Below are 16884 nucleotides of genomic sequence, written 5' to 3'. Positions count from 1 at the left end.
CTGGTGGCTGCACCTTCACTTGCTGAGGTCCTAAGCTCTGTAATACCCTCCCTACAGCTCTCCACCTCGCTTCCCTCCTTTAAGACACTCCTTAAAACCTACATCTTTGACCAAGCTTTCAGTCATCTGACCTAATATCTCCTTTTATGGCTCGGTGTCATGCTCTGTTGTATAATGCTCCTGTTTTATTATGTTAAAGGTGCTATTTAAATATAAGTTGTTGTTGTTTCTGTACTGTTGGCTCTGTGTAATTCTGCTCTGTAACAAGAAAGTAGATGATCAAGGGGAGGAATGGAGTCTTTTTCTAAATGTTGCCAGGGTCAACTATCGAGCTTCCCTGGCCCATGCATTGCATGGGTTAGGTGCGGATGAAAGCTTTCTCTGCCCTCCTCTTCACCCTCTTCCCTCCCTCCCCTTCACCCTCTTTCCTACCTCCTCTTCACCCTCTTCCCTCCCTTTCATCCACTTCCCTCCCTCCCCTTCACCCACTTCCCTCCCTCCCCTTCACCCACTTCCCTCCCTCCCCTTCTCCCTCTTCCCTCTCTCCCTGTTGTTTGTCATATATATTAATGACTTGGATGTGATGTAAGGGGCATGATTGGTAAGTTTGCAGATGACACCAAAATTGGTGGAATAGTGGACAGTGAAGAAGGTTGTCTAAGGCTACAACAGGATACAGATAAACTGCGAAAGTGGGAAAGGGATTGGCAAATGGAATTTAACGCAGACAAGTGCGAAGTGATGCATTTTGGGAAGTTAAACCAGGGCAGGACATATGCAGTGAATGGCAGGGCCCTGGTGAGTGTTGTTGAGCAGAGAGACCTTGGGGTGCAAGTACATAGTTCCCTGAAAGTGGCAACACAGGTAGACAGGGTGGTGAAGAAGGCGTATGGCATGCTTGCCTTCATCGGCCGAGGCATTGAGTACAAGAGTTGGGACGTCATGTTACAGTTGTACATAACTTTGGTTAGGCCGCATTTGGAGTACTATATACAGTTCTGGTCGCCGCACTACAGGAAAGATGTGATTAAGCTAGAGAGGGTGCAAAAAAGATGCACAAGGATGTTGCCTGGTTTGGAGGGCTTGAGTTATAAAGAGAGATTGGATAGGCTGGGTCTGTTTTCCCTGGAGCGAGAGAGGGGACATGATAGAGGCATATAAAATTATGAGAGGCATAGATAGGGTAGATAGCCAGAGTCTGTTTCCCATGGTAGGGTTGACTAAAACTAGAGGGCATAGATTTAAGGTGAGAGGGAGGAGGTTTAAAGGGGATCAAAGGGGTAAATTTTTCACACAAAGAATAGTGGGTATCTGGAATGAGCTGCCTGAGGAGGTGGTGGAGGCAGGAACTGTAGCAACATTTACGAGGCATCTGGACAGGTACTTGAATGAGAATGAGCAAGGCATAGAGGGATATGGAATTAATGCAGGCAGGTGGGATTAGTATAGATAGGCATTATGGTCGGCATGGACGCGGTGGGCTGAAGGGCCTGTTTCTATGCTGTACGATTCTGACTCTGCTGACAACAACCCAAGTAATTATAGCTATGCCTCCTAGTCCACACCCCTCGATTGTGGCTCACCCTCATCTCCCTCCACTTCACCCTCGAAGGACCATTCCTCAGTCACTGAATCCTCTGGACCGTTCTCATAACCACTTTGCAACGATAGCTCCCTCCCTGGTTTGAAATGCCTCCGAAAAACCCGGCTATGGGAGGAGGGAATGGAACTGAGATTGTACATGTTATTCCTCTGGCCCCATATCTTCATTGAAGAAATAAAATGAACACTTTTTATTTCCAAACTTGTTCAGGACCATTTTCTTTCTTGCAAAATTCTGAAATTCTTAATTGATAGGAAGGATTTTTGTGTTGGTTAAGACAACTCTGACCAGATGCTTTACTCATTACTATCTTTTCCTTTGTTTTCAGCTGAAGCTTTGGTATGACTGGTGGTGGTAAATGCAGGTCCAAATGGTACAATCAGGCCAATTTAATGGAAAGGGCATTAGGGTGTGCAATATCTTCACATCGATGCTTTGAACAGCTTGCCTGGATTCCATGATTTCCACTCTAGGACTTGAACACATCTGACAGTCCAGTGGTCACTGAGTCACAATATAGGGGGTACCCTCTTCGGATGAGGTACTAAACCAAGGCCCTCAGTTGGGCGTTGCTCAGGGAAGGGCAAGATGTTCTTTCAATATCTCGGTTAACATCCTTCCCTTAACCAACAGTGTCCAAAGCAGATTAACTGGTCATCCCTCTCATGACCGTGTGCACAATGGCTGTCATAGTCGCCTATATAAAAGGAACGGCTCGCATTTATTAAGCACCTTTCACAACCTGAAGACATCCCAAAACGCTTTGCAGCAGTGACGACACTTCATTGTTTGCAACGTAGGAAATGACGATCACTGCACTTTACAAGTGTTTGTGAAGGACTTTGAGACATGTCCGTGAGATGTGATAAGGGCTTCTAGAAATACCACTCTTTTAAAAAAAAAATTCTGTGTCTGTATTATAATGTGATCAGCACAAAAACACTAGACATTACCAGTTCTCCCGTGAATGCATCTTATCATTGAGATAAACAACACGGTCATCATTACCATCTAAATTGCTGCTATTATCCTTATCTTGAGGTAACAGAAAGAGATAAAGATTGACTAAACCCATTATACCCGTTAAATAATATCTAATTCTGATGTACTCTTCTGTAATCTGGACGTTTTGAATTTGCAATTAAATGTGCGTATCAGCATTGAGCAGCTGGGCTTCCGGCAGCTTGCAGACAAAACCTCAATGGATTGAAAACACTGATCTTGTCCCTCAATTGTGTAGCATCCTAAGGAAGCAAGCTTAACTATTTCCCAATAAACCATTGAAGGGAGTAATTAAATTGTCTACCATAGTTCTGATTAGAAAGGGAGCTATAACTAAGCCTACAGAGAGCAGCTCAACGCTCGTGCAGTTGATTCTGTGAAGAAGCACGTTTGATGTTGGCTGCTTTGACAACACTAGCAGGGTATTTAACACGGGATAAGATTGTCAGGATTATTTTGTTGGAAGCCCCACAGAATTTTTAATTGAGAAACTTTCTGCGCTCACTCTTAATGCAAAGTTGCATTTATAATAGTGCACTATAAGATGTGTACCTGCATCAGGTGGACTGCAGCGGTTCAAGAAGGCAGCTCACCACCACCTTCTCAAGGGCCATTAGGGATAGGCAACAAATGCTGGCACAGCCAGGGACACCTACATCCCATGAAAGATAAAAAGAAACAATATAACTCGAGAATAGTTTTTAAAGTAATTTTCAGTAATTTAAAATCGGGTTACTCACAGTCAGTGGATTGAAACTCTGATTAAAGCTGCTTTTTTTTTTGTCATAAACCCAATGACAGGCACAATGGGCCAATTGGCCTCCTTCTGCACTATATTATAATATGCTTTTTTCTATTCATTCAGCAGATGTGGGCATTGCTGGCTAAGCCAGCATTTATTGCCCATCCCTAATTGGCGGTGGTGAGATGCCTTCTTGAACCGCTGCACTCCTTGGGGTGTAGGAACACCCACAGTGCTGTCAGGAAGGGAGTTCCAGGATTTTGATCCAGCAAAAGTGAAGGAATGTTCCAAGTCAGGATGGTGTGGGACTTGGAGGAGAACTTGTAGATGGTGGTGTTCCCATGCATTTAGAATATATTAGAACATTAGAACATTACAGCGCAGTACAGGCCCTTCGGCCCTCGATGTTGCGCCGACCTGTGAAACCATCTGACCTACACTATTCCATTTTCATCCATATGTCTATCCAATGACCACTTAAATGCCCTTAAAGTTGGCGAGTCTACTACTGTTGCAGGCAGGGCGTTCCACGCCCCTACTACTCTCTGAGTAAAGAAACTACCTCTGACATCTGTCCTATATCTATCACCCTTCAACTTAAAGCTATGTCCCCTCGTGTTTGCCATCACCATCCGAGGAAAAAGACTCTCACTATCCACCCTATCTAACCCTCTGGTTATCTTATATGTCTCTATTAAGTCACCTCTCCTCCTCCTTCTCTCTAACGAAAACAACCTCAAGTCCCTCAGCCTTTCCTCGTAAGACCTTTCCTCCATACCAGGCAACATCCTAGTAAATCTCCTCTGCACCCTTTACAAAGCTTCCACATCCTTCCTATAATGCGGTGACCAGAACTGCACGCAATACTCCAGATGCGGCCGCACCAGAGTTTTGTACAGCTGCAGCATGACCTCGTGGCTCCGAAACCCGATCCCCCTACTAATAAAAGCTAACACACCATATGCCTTCTTAACAGCCCTATTAACCTGGGTGGCAACTTTCAGGGATTTATGTACCTGGACACCAAGATCTCTATGCTCATCTACACTACCAAGAATCTTCCCATTAGCCCAGTACTCTGCATTCCTGTTACTCCTTCCAAAGTGAATCACCTCACACTTTTCCGCATTAAACTCCATTTGCCATCTCTCAGCCCAGCTCTGCAGCCTATCTATGTCCCTCTGTAACCTACAACATCCTTCGGCACTATCCACAACTCCACCCACCCTCGTGTCATCCGCAAATTTACTAACCCACCCTTCTACACCCTCATCCAGGTCATTTATAAAAATGACAAACAGCAGTGGCCCCAAAACAGATCCTTGCGGTACACCACTAGTAACTAAACTCCAGGATGAACATTTGCCATCAACCACCACCTTCTTTCAGCTAGCCAATTTCTGATCCAAAACACTAAATCACCTTCAATCCCATACTTCCGTATTTTCTGCAATAGCCTACCGTGGGGAACCTTATCAAACGCCTTACTGAAATCCATATACACCACATCCACTGCTTTACCCTCATCCACCTGTTTGGTCACCTTCTCAAAAAACTCAATAAGGTTTGTGAGGCACGACCTACCCTTCACAAAACCGTGCTGACTATCGCTAATGAACTTATTCTTTTCAAGATGATTATAAATCCTATCTCTTATAACCTTTTCCAACATTTTACCCACAACCGAAGTAAGGCTCACAGGTCTATAATTACCAGGGCTGTCTCTACTCCCCTTCTTGAACAAGGGGACAACATTTGCTATCCTCCAGTCTTCCGGCACTATTCCTGTCGACAATGACGACATAAAGATCAAGGACAAAGGCTCTGCAATCTCCTCCCTGGCTTCCCAGAGAATCCTAGGATAAATCCCATCTGGCCCAGGGGACTTATCTATTTTTACACTTTCCAAAATTGCTAACACCTCCTCCTTGTGAACCTCAATCCCATCTAGCCTAGTAGTCTGTATCTTAGTATTCTCCTCGACAACATTTTCTTTCTCCACTGTAAATACTGACGAAAAATATTCATTTAACGCTTCCCCTATCTCCTCTGATTCCACACACAACTTCCCACTACTATCCTTGATTGGCCCTAATCTAACTCTAGTCATTCTTTTATTCCTGATATACCTATAGAAAGCCTTAGGGTTTTCCTTGATCCTATCCGCCAATGACTTCTCGTGTCCTCTCCTTGCTCTTCTTAGCTCTCCCTTTAGATCCTTCCTGGCTAGCTTGTAACTCTCAAGCGCCCTAACTGAGCCTTCACGTCTCATCCTAACATAAACCTTCTTCTTCCTCTTGACAAGCGCTTCAACTTCTTTAGTAAACCACGGCTCCCTCGCTCGACAACTTCCTCCCTGCCTGACAGGTACATACTTATCAAGGACACGCAGTAGCTGCTCCTTGAATAAGCTCCACATTTCGATTGTGCCCATCCCCTGCAGTTTCCTTCCCCATCCTACGCATCCTAAATCTTGCCTAATCGCATCATAATTTCCTTTCCCCCAGCTATAATTCTTGCCCTGCGGTATATACCTGTCCCTGCCCATCGCAAAGGTAAACCTAACCGAATTGTGATCACTATCACCAAAGTGCTCACCTACATCTAAATCTAACACCTGGCCGGGTTCATTACCCAGTACCAAATCCAATGTGGCATCGCCCCTGGTTGCCCTTGTCCTTCTAGTTGGTAGAGGTCGTGGGTTTGGAAGGCGCTGTCTGAGGAGCCTTGGTGAGTTGCTGCAGTGCATCTTGTAGATGGTACACACTGCTGCCACTGTGCGTCGGTGGTGGAGGGAGTGAACGTTGAAGGTGGTGGATGGGGTGCCAATCAAGAAGGCTGCTTTGTCCTGGATGGTGTCAAGCTTCTTGAGTGTTGTTGGAGCTGCATCCATCCAGGCAAGTGGAGAATATTCCATCACACTCCTGACTTGTGCCTTGTAGATGGTGGATAGGCATTGGGGAGACAGGAGGTGAGTTACTTGCCACAGAATTCCCAGCCTCTAATCTGCTCTTGTAGCCACAGCATTTATGTGGCTGGTCCAGTTCAGTTTCTGGTCAATGGTAACCCCTAGGATGTTGATAGTGGGGAATTCAGCGATGGTAATGCCATTAAACGTCAAGGGGAGATAATTAGATTCTCTCTTGTTTGAGATGGTCATTGTCTGGCATTTGTGTTGTGTGAATGTTACTTGCTACTTATCAGCCCAAGCCTGGAAATTGTCCAGGTCTTGCTGCATTTCTACACGGACTGCTTCAGTATCTGAGGAGTCGTGAATGGTGCTGAACATTGTGCAATCATCAGCGAACATCCCCACTTCTGGCCATATGATGGAGGAAAGGCCTTTGATGAAGCAGCTGAAGATGGTTGGGCCTAGGACACTACCCTGAGGAACTCCTGCAGTGATGTCCTGGGACTGAGATGACTAACCTCCAACAACCACAATCATCTTCCTTTGTGCTAGGTATGACTCCCATCAGCAGAGAGTTTTCCCTCGATTCCCATTGACTCCAGTTTTGCTAGGGCTCTTTGATGCCATACTTGGTCAAATGCTGCCTTGATGTCAAAAGGGCAGTCACTCTCACCTCCACCCCTTGAGTTCAGCTCTTTTGTCCATGTTTGGACCAAGGCTGTAATGAGGTCAGGAGCTGAGTGGCCCTGGCAGAACCCAAGCTGAGTGTCAGTGAGCAGGCTATTGCTAAGCAAGTGCCGCTTGATGGCACTGTTGATGACACCTTCCATCACTTTACTGGTGATCGGGAGTAGACTGACTGGGTGGTAATTGGCCGGGTTGGACTTGTCCTGCTTTTTGTGTAGAGGACATACCTGGGCAATTTTCCACATTGCTGGGTAGATGCCAGTGTTGTAGCTGTACAGGAACAGCTTGGCTAGGGGCGTGGCTAGTTCTGGAGCACAGGTCTTCAGTACTATTGGTGGAATATTGTCAGGGCCCTTGGCTTTTGCAGTATCCAGTGCCTTCAGCTGTTTTTTGATATCACATGGTTGTGAATCAGATTGGCTGAAGTCTGGCATCTGTGATGCTGGGGATCTCAGGAGGAGGCCGAGATGGATCATCAACTCGGCACTTCTGGCCGAAGGTGAATGCAAATGCTTCAGCCTCGTCTTTTGCGCAGATATGCTGGGCTCCCGCATTGTAGAGGATGGGGATGTTTGTGGAGCCTCCTCCTCCTGTCAGTTGTTTAATTGTCCACCACCACGCACAACTGGATGTGGCAGGACTGCAGAGCTTGGATCTGATCCGCTGGTTATGGGATCACTTAGCTCTGTCTATTGCATGCTGCTTATGCAGTTTGGCACACAGATAGTCCTGCGTTGTAGCTTCACCAGGCTGACACCTCATTTTGAGGTATGCCTGGTGCTGCTACTGGCATGCCCCTCTGCACTCTTCATTGAACCAGGGTTGGTCTCCTGGATTGATGGTTATGGTAGAGTAGGGGATATGCCCGGGCCTTGAGGTTACAGATTGTGGTTGAATACAATTCTGTTGCTGCTGATGGCCCACAGCGCCTCATGGATGCCCAGTGTTGAGTTGTTAGGTCTGTTCGTAATCTATCCCATTTAGCACGGTGATAGTGCCACACAACACGATGGTGGATACTGTCAGCGTGGAGACTGGACTTTGTCTCTACAAGGACTGTGCGGTGGTCACTCCTAACAATACTGTCATGGATAGATGCATCTGCGGCATGTAGATTGGTGAGGACGAGGTCACATAGGTTTTTCCCTCTTGTTGCCTCCCTCACCACCTGCCACAGACTCAGTCTAGCAGCTATGTCCTTTAGGACTCGGCCAGCTCGGTCAGTATTGGTGCTACCGAGCCGCTCTTGGTAATGGACATTGAAGTCCCCCATCCAGAGTATTCTGTGCCCTTGCTACCCTCAGTGCCTCTTCCAATTGGTGTCCAATATGGAGCAGCACTGATTCATCAGCCAAGGGATGGGGGGGGTGGGGGGAATGCTGTAGTTGGTAATCAGCATGAGATTTCCTTGTCCATGTTTGACCTGATGCCATAAGACTTCATGGGGTCCGGAGTCAATGTTGAGGACTCCCAGGGCAACTCCCTCCTGACTGCATACCACTGTGCCCCCACCTCTGGTGGATCTGTCCTGCCGGTGGGACAGGACATACCCTGGGATGGTGATGGTGGTGTCTATGACATTGTCTGTTAGGTATGATTCTGTGAGTATGACTATGTCAGGCTGTTGCTTAACTAGTCTATGGGACAGCTCTCCCAACTTTGGCACGAGCCCCGCAGAGGTAAGTAAGGAGGACTTTGCAGGGTCGACAGGGCTGGGTTTGCCATTGCTACTCTATATACATACGGCTGTTGTGGTACATTGGAACTTCAGTGGAGTCTTGTAGCATGAATGATGGGTCAGAGATTCGTGACTGCAAACCCTCATTCGTTATGTAGTAATGGAAGGGATGTTGATCTTCATTAGGGTGTTTTTTGTTAATTTGTATTAGTACATGCCTGAGTTCTCACTGACTCGTATAAGAGGCCATTATTAGGTACAATCCAAGACCCATGTGTGTGTCTTTGGGACATGGCGTTGTAAAGTGTTCCGTGAACAGTCTGATGAGCTAATGAAATCTTTGTGGAGATATCCTCATAATTTTCATGTCAGCCTTTGGCCCAAATGACCATTTGATCACACAAGTGGATCAGAAACTTAATTCCTCAATGTTTCTACATACGTACATATGAACATACAAATTAGGAGCAGGAGTAGGCCACTCGGCCCCTTTGAGCCTGCTCCGCCATTCAATAAGTTCAGGGCTGAACTGATTACTCCACATTCCCACCAACCCCCGATTACCTTTCACCCCCTTGCTTATCGAGAATCTATCTACCTCTGCCTTAAAAATATTCAAAGACTCTGCTTCCACTGCCTTTTGAGGAAGAGAGTTCCAAAGACTCACGACCCTCTGAGAGAAAAAATTTCTCCTCATCTCTGTCTTAAATGTTCATTTTTGAACAGTAATCCCTGGTTCCAGATTCTCCCACAAGGGGAAACATCCTTTCCACATCCACCCTGTCAAGATCCCTTGGGATCTTATATGTTTCAATCAAGTCGCCTCTTACTCTTCTAAACTCCAGCGGATACAAGCCTAGCCTGTCCAACCTTTCCTCATAATATAGTTCGCCCATTCCAGGTATTAGTCTAGTAAACCTTCTCTGTACTCCAACGCATTTACATCCTTCCTTAAATAAGGAGACCAATACTCTACACAGTACTCCAGATGTGCTCTCACCAATGCCCTGTATAGCTGATTAAAATCCCTCAGAATTACCCAGAACATTTATAATTTTTCTTACGCCATTTTCACGTAACATACAGGCTAATTCAAGCAGGGCTAAAATGTTTAGTTCATTAGAGACATTTGCAGCTGACTGCCAATTATTGCAATTGGAGACAAAAAACCTTTATTCATTCATAACCTAGACCAATGGCAGTTCCTTGGCCAAGGGATCACACTGTGATTGGCTGAATTTCATTCAATCCCCAGGATCCCAAGATTCCCTGGCTTAGAAACTCGACGACGTTGCGTTGATTTTACAGGCACAAAATGGCGCCTAAGCCTTCAATGTGGCACGTGTGCACACATTCCGAACTGCTTCAGGCATTAGACCCTTTCCAAAATACAAATAGGAGGCCTTACCGCATGTTTGAGGCCCCCTTTGCAAAGTGGGAGGCCATGAACAGTGACCGGCTGTGTTCAGAATAATTAAACTTGCATATGGCTTAACTGGCTGACGTTAAAAGCTGTGCTGGAGGCCACCATCAACATGGTAAAAGGTGCCCTTCCTGGCTCCATAGCAGTCCCAAAGACTGTCTCCGTCCCCTGGTGAACCCTGTCCCAATCTTCTCTCCCCCTCCCGACCCCCTCTCCTCTTCCCAATCTGCTCTCCCCCTTCTGTTCCTCTCTCCTCCCACCCACCCGGATCTTCTCTTCCCTCTTCCGATCTTCGCTCTCCCCTTCCCGATTCCCTCACTCCTTTTTGATCCCCTTTCCCCCTCCCCCTCTCCCCCTCTCCCCCTCCCGATCATCTCCCCTTACATCAAGCACCCAGGGTCTACCTCTAATGAGCAGTAAGCCGGTGAAACTTTGTACCTGTGGAATAGGCAAGCTTCTCCTTACTGAGCTTCTCAGTAGATTGTAGACAGGACCTACTGTAACCTGCACACACAGGCACTTGCACAAGCAGACGTGTACACACACACACACACACACACACACACACACACACACACACACACACACACACACACACACACACACACACACACACACACATACACACACACACACACACACACACACATTTATATACAGTACACACACACTATATACGCACACTGAAACATTTTGAAGAGAAATTTCTCATTTGTCATCTTTTAGGAGCAGCCTTTGGTTTTCCGTGCAGGATTCATACCAGCTAATTGACTCTTTCCTAAAGGAAGCTAAGCCTGACTGCTGAATTAAATTGTTTGATTACATCCTTTTCTCTGTTTAATTGCTCAGTATGTTTCACAGCTATTTCTTATGTCCTCTGGTCAGAATAGTCTCTGCTCATATAGGCAATCAGTGTTGCCATGACATTTTTATTCCTCTTAAGCAATACAAGTAAATGATAAAATTGTGCTTTGGTAATTGCAGCATAAAGTCTAGCGTGTGAGACACTGCACTGTTGACTGGCACTGGGCTAATGGTACGGAGCAGGCTTATTGCATGAACTAGGAGTCTGGAGGAACATGACAATCTCAGGTGCCTATAAAAAATAAATGTGGTGTGCTCCAGCTACAGAAATAAGAAAAGGTTCAGTTCCAAAATATTTGCAGTGTTCAATAAAACTAATTTGATATAATAAAACTGTTATATCTACTTCACACCTCTGTTCATCAAATGACGTGTTGTGTGATAACGTGTCAGCCGTAGCTCAGTGGAAGCACTCTCACCTCTGAGTCAGAGGGTTGCCGATTTAAGTCCCACCCCAGACACTGGCGAAACATAACCCAGGCTGATACTCCCAGTGCAGTACTGAGGGAATGCTGCACTGCCAGCAAAGCCTTTTGGATGAGACATTAGACCAAGGCCCTATCTGCCCACTCGGGTGGATGGGCAAAATCTCACGTTACTATTTTGGGAGTTCTCCCTGGTGTCCCGGGGCCAATGATTATCTCTCACCTCAACCAAGAGCACTGAAACAGATAATCTGGTTCTTTTGACATGTGGGATCTTGCTGTGCACGCATTGATGCATTTTCTACATTACAGCAGTGACTGCACTTCAAAGTGCTTCATTGGCTGTAAAGCACTTTGGGATATCCTGAAGTCATGAAGGGTGCTATATAAATGCAAACTTTTTTTTGTCGCTTTCTGTCTTTGCTGAAGCTATTGGTTTTGAGCTGCTGAACCCAACCTCATTGGTTTCAAAACCATTGAATACTGATCAGTCTTAACCATGGGATTAAGGAGATTAATCCTTTTCTTTTCCCTGTCAGTCTAGGGTAGCTCATGAACTGATTATAATGTCACAAAATGGCCCTTAGATTGGAACTCCATTCATTTTACCCCAGATAACAGCACGGAATTCAATTTCAGTTGAATATATGTGAACAGCACTTAAATTATACACACTTTAAGAGACACAGCCAGCTTTGCTGCTCCCAGGGGTCTCACAACAATGGCATGCTGAGATTTTTTTTTATCAGATTCTACAATGCACTGAATTTCCACAGCTCCTCAAAGAATTTCAAACTGGCATTAACTGTGTGTGAAAGGAAAATTCTGTATTATATTGTGGTGACTACCTTGGCTTCCAGTCTGACAACACCTCGATTTTAAAGGTCACATCTTTGTTTTCAAATCCTTTCAAGGCCTCGCCCCTCCCTATCTCTGCAATCTCCTCCAGCCTCCTAACTCTCTGAGATTCTGGCCTCTTGCGCACCCCTGGATCTTATTTGCTCTACCATTGGTGGTCATGCCTTCAGCTGCCTGGGCCCTAAGCTCAGGAATTCCCTCCCTAAACCTCTCTGCCTCTCTAGCTTCCTTTATGACAATACCTGGCTGCTTCCTAATGTCAAGTGGTGTGAACTGTACATTATGAGGAGGTTGAGTAGGATTGTCCATTGGGTACTTTTAGCTAAAAACATCTTGTCGGCATTTTAGTTTGTCTCTTGCTTTCACGTGCTGGTGATGCTGGTAGAGACTTTTCCAGTTAGTTGCCTAGTCGACCACCACCATTCTCAACTGGATGTGATAGGGCTATAGTGCTTTGCTCTGATCCATTTGTTGTGGGACAGTTTAGCTCTTTCTACAGTCTGTTGTTTTTGATGTTTAGTGTACAGAATGACTGGTTGGGTTTGTGTACAAAACAATAATGGCTACCCTTCAAGTAATTCACTGTTTACAAAGTGTGTCATGTTTCTGAGAGCAGTGACAGGATGCTGTATAAATGCAAGTTCTTCCTTTCCTCTCCCTTTCAAATGGCCAGAGTTGATTTGAATGTGGGAATTTCTTTGGCCTTTATTCAATGAAGATTGGCCTTTGTGCGCCTATCAAAAAGGGACTACGTTTCTCTTAAAATAATAGAATGATGCTTTCAGATGTTGCTACTTAAGCAAGAACATGACAATCAGTCTCCATTTTTATTGCACCAGTTACAAATGATTTCCAGTCACCCTCCAACAATTGTCACCAAATCATTTTGCTGGAATGATTCCTGCCCTCAGCCTCCTGTAATTTGCTGGCAGCACCTAGTTATGTTTAGTAGCCTTGGATACGACAGGGCTGTGACACCAGCGTGTCCGAGAGGAAGGAAAGCTAACATTAGTTTATCAAGTAACTGTGGTGTATTGAAGTCTTTGGGATGTGTCCCACTCCCAATTATCAAAGCCTCTTGGAATCCTGTCAATTGTTCCTGAGCCCACATATCTAAAGCTTTTCTCAACATTTTCATTCATCGTCATTCCTTGGCTCACCTTCCCAAAAAACGTTCTAGCTCTTATTTTCTTCTTTAGCCTCCATTCATTTTAAATCTTCTATGATCCACGCTTTCTGTATTTTTAAATGCGACCAAAGAAAAATTGGGAGTCTTTATCTGGAATAGTTGAAACAGCAGCTTGCTCAATCCTTCTTAAAAGCCATCGCATGCTGTCCTAACAGAATAGAAAATGAAATGTATTTTGCATTTATTCTCAGAGGAAGTTTTAGCTTTATTCTCTGTGATTTGATGTTGCTCATTTGTTGTTTCTCTTCCTCCCTTGTGCCCTTCGCTTGGCTCATGCATCCATCTCTGTGCATATTGGTCTCAATGATGTTTTTAAAATGACGAAAGGGTTCGATGGGGTAGATGGAGAGAAACCATATTCTCTTACAGTACTTGCAGCTGTTCCATTTTGTCTTCAGTTTGAAGACAGACTTGTTCAGTTTGAACGATGGTGGATTTGGAATTCAGCAGTGTTTTAAAGGTAGGAACAGGAGGCCATTCAGCCCCTCGAGCCTCTTCCGTCACTCAAGTTGATCATGCCAGATCTGGATCTTAACTCCATCTAAACGCCTTAGTTCCGTAACACGTGATACAACTACCTGATAAAAATTTTCAATTGACCCTTAGTCTCAACAGCTTTTTTTGCAGGAGAGAGTTCCAGATTTCCACGACCCTTTGTGCGAAGAAGTGCTTCCTGACATCACCCCTGAACAGCCGAGCATAACACACGTCAGGCGGAGGAGGGGAGGGGGAGAAGTGATTACGACAAATTTAAGATTGCACAAGAACCTCTGTCGTTGGTGGACAGATGGATTGTGGGTAATTCACTTGCAGACTGCTGACATGGTTTAATTATGATTCTGCTTTGACCAGCAGGTCCCTTTGGGGAGGCTTGTGATTATATTAGAATGAATCACTGAGTCAGTATTTTAGAGACTTGAAGGACACAAATTCATTTAAAACATGTTATTATATTTAAGCTTAATTTAAACATATGAACATTTCAATGCATACTGATTTGCAATTACCAGTGTAGTGAGATTTGTCATTCATAAAAAAACCTTTTAAACTAAACTAAACTGAGAGATTGAAAGCGACATAATGCACGCTAACAGAAGTCAGCAGGAGCCACATTCACCTTCTGTTTCTGCACAAGCTTTTGTTAAACAATAAGCAAGATCTGCAACCAATAATAGAGACCTGAATGACTTAACAAGTCTCAATTTAAAAACTAAAATCGTAGATTGATTCTGAAAAGTAGTCACTGATAAAATGGCTGGGTCTGTAAGCCTGGCTTTAGAGAATACCAGCTCATCAAATGCTGCAGACAGGAGGCCATTCGGCCTATCGTGCCTGTGCTAGCTCTTTGAAAGAGCTATCCAATTAGCCCCACTGCTCTTTCCCCATAACCCTGCAAATTTCTCCCTTCAGGTACTTATCTAATTCCCTTTTGAAAGTTACTATTGAATCTGCTTCCACCGCCCCTTCAGGCAGTGCATTCCAGATCACAACAACTCACTGTGTCAAAAAAAAAATCCTCAGTTCTGTCTCTTTTACCAATTATCTAAATCTATATCTTCTGGTCATCAACCCTCATGCCAGTAAAAAACAGTTTCTCTTTAATTACTGTGTCAAAACTCCTCATAATTTTGAACTCTCTTAAATCGCCCCTTAACCTTTCAAGGTCACTTGGCTGAGTTCTGTCTGGGGAATTGAGTCTGAGGTAGAGACTTAGAAGGCAGGGTGGGGGGTTGGCTTACAAAGCCATTTCAGGCCAGCTGTCAATAGAAGCATTTTTTTGGTCACGTTTTCGCCTCTGTTGCAACCTGTGCATTAGTTGGGCTGCACGTAGGGGCTGCCAGATAGAGGCAGAAGGTTACCTGGGGGTGGGCAAGAGCAGTCAATCTGTCCCACTGTTCCAGTCTGGTGCCTCAGCTGAAGATCTGAGTGTAAGTATACCCATAGTCACCACAGGTTTACCAATTGTTTATTCTTTCATGGGATGTGAGCATCGCCGGCAACTGACAGTCTTGCGAGGCCATTTCAGAGGGCGGTTAAGAGTCAACCACATTGCAGTGGGTCTGGAGTCACATGCAGGCCAGACAAGGTAAGGACGACAAATTTCCTTCCCTCAAGGACATTAATGAACCAGATGGGTTTCATGGCGTCATTACTGAGACTAGCTTTCAATTCCAGATTTATATTAATTAATTGAACTTAAATTCCACCAGCTGCCATGTTGGGATTTGAACCCATGTCCCCAGGTCGTTGGCCCTGGCCTCTGCATTACTAGTTCAGCGACAATTACCACTTCGCCACCGTCTCCCCTTGTACGCAATTGGAAGGAATCAACTCTCTCTGCATTGTAACAGTCACCACACTTCAAAAGCATTTCATTGGCTGTAAAGGATGTCCTGTGATCATAAAAGGTGCTATATAAATGCAAGTCTTTCTTTGCATCCTACCTGAGAGCTCTGTACTCCAAGCTGCAAGGAAATAAATCACATTTTAGCCAATTTATGCCATTCACATTTTGTAACTGTCCCTGCCTTGTTGCCTGCGCTGGGTAAATTGGGTTGTTGATAATAATGAAGCTTCTGTTGGTGCAGTTCTGTAGAGTGTCACTAGGAGGTGTGCATTGTCTACAGAGTGAATGATCCCCACTCCTCTGCTCCCCACTCCCACCTCCCCACTTTCCCCACATCGCTGATGTTCACTTCAGGAAATCGTCTGAAATCCAAAACTTTCCAAATAGGCAATTGTCAGTGCCCAAAAGCTTAGTCAAAGCGGTAGGTTTTAAAGAGTGTCTCAAAAGAGGAAAGAGAGATTGAGAGAGACAGAGAGGTTTGGAGAGGGAATTCCAGAGCTTAGGGCCTGGACAGCTGAAGGCAGCAACCCACATTCAGTGTGTGAGTGGCTAAAATTTATGTGTGTGCTTTTTTTTTTAAAGAAGAGATAGCTAATCCCCACACGCACACTAAATTTATCTGAGACTCACCCGAACGTTTGGTTTTGACCTTCGGGCAGGAAGCAAAGCTACAAGCAGGATCTGACCACCTGACCTAGAACTGGCCCTTGATCCCTGTCCAGTCTCGCTAACAGTTCAGCATAAACATGAACATTTAGGAGCTGTGTGGGCTGCAGATACAATTTGTTCAAAGGCTTGCAAACCCATACCATTTCCATTTTTATAAATAATAGATATTCACTTGTTAATTTTTTTTTAATCTAACATAACTTGTGGTCCTAAATGTAAGATAGTCGGTAATAAATCCAGTGGGGAATTCAGGAGCAACTCTGCTACCCAGAGAATGGTTAGGATGCAGAACTCGCTGCTGCAAGGGGTAGTTAAAGTGAATATTATAGATGCATTTAAGGGGAAGCTCGATAAGATGTTGAGGGAGGGAGAAAGAAATAGCAGGATATATTGCTAGGGTTAGTTGAAGTGAGGTGGGAGGAGGCATGTTGCATTTCTGTCAAATGGCCTGTTTCTGTGCTATAACTGTAAAGCATCTATGGCATG

General features: G+C 44.9%; 1 protein-coding gene across 10 annotated transcripts in view; it reads left to right on the top strand.

Annotated features, from left to right (window-relative positions):
- Window positions 1–16884, top strand: part of ccdc33 (coiled-coil domain containing 33) — a 304008-nt gene that overhangs the window by 207527 nt on the left and 79597 nt on the right. For 3 of the 10 annotated variants that reach the window (XM_068015484.1, XM_068015485.1, XM_068015483.1), the window contains exons 15-16: window positions 13998–14180; window positions 15371–15468. The exons of the other annotated variants lie outside the window; for them this stretch is intronic. In XM_068015484.1, coding sequence (XP_067871585.1) covers window positions 13998–14180; window positions 15371–15468 — 281 coding nt within the window. The remainder of the gene's footprint in view (window positions 1–13997; window positions 14181–15370; window positions 15469–16884) is intronic. 10 annotated transcript variants of the gene reach the window in all.

The sequence above is a fragment of the Heterodontus francisci genome, chromosome 35, assembly GCF_036365525.1.
Source record: "Heterodontus francisci isolate sHetFra1 chromosome 35, sHetFra1.hap1, whole genome shotgun sequence".
NCBI classification, from domain to species: domain Eukaryota; kingdom Metazoa; phylum Chordata; class Chondrichthyes; order Heterodontiformes; family Heterodontidae; genus Heterodontus; species Heterodontus francisci.
This window is presented reverse-complemented; position numbering and strand designations above follow the sequence as displayed.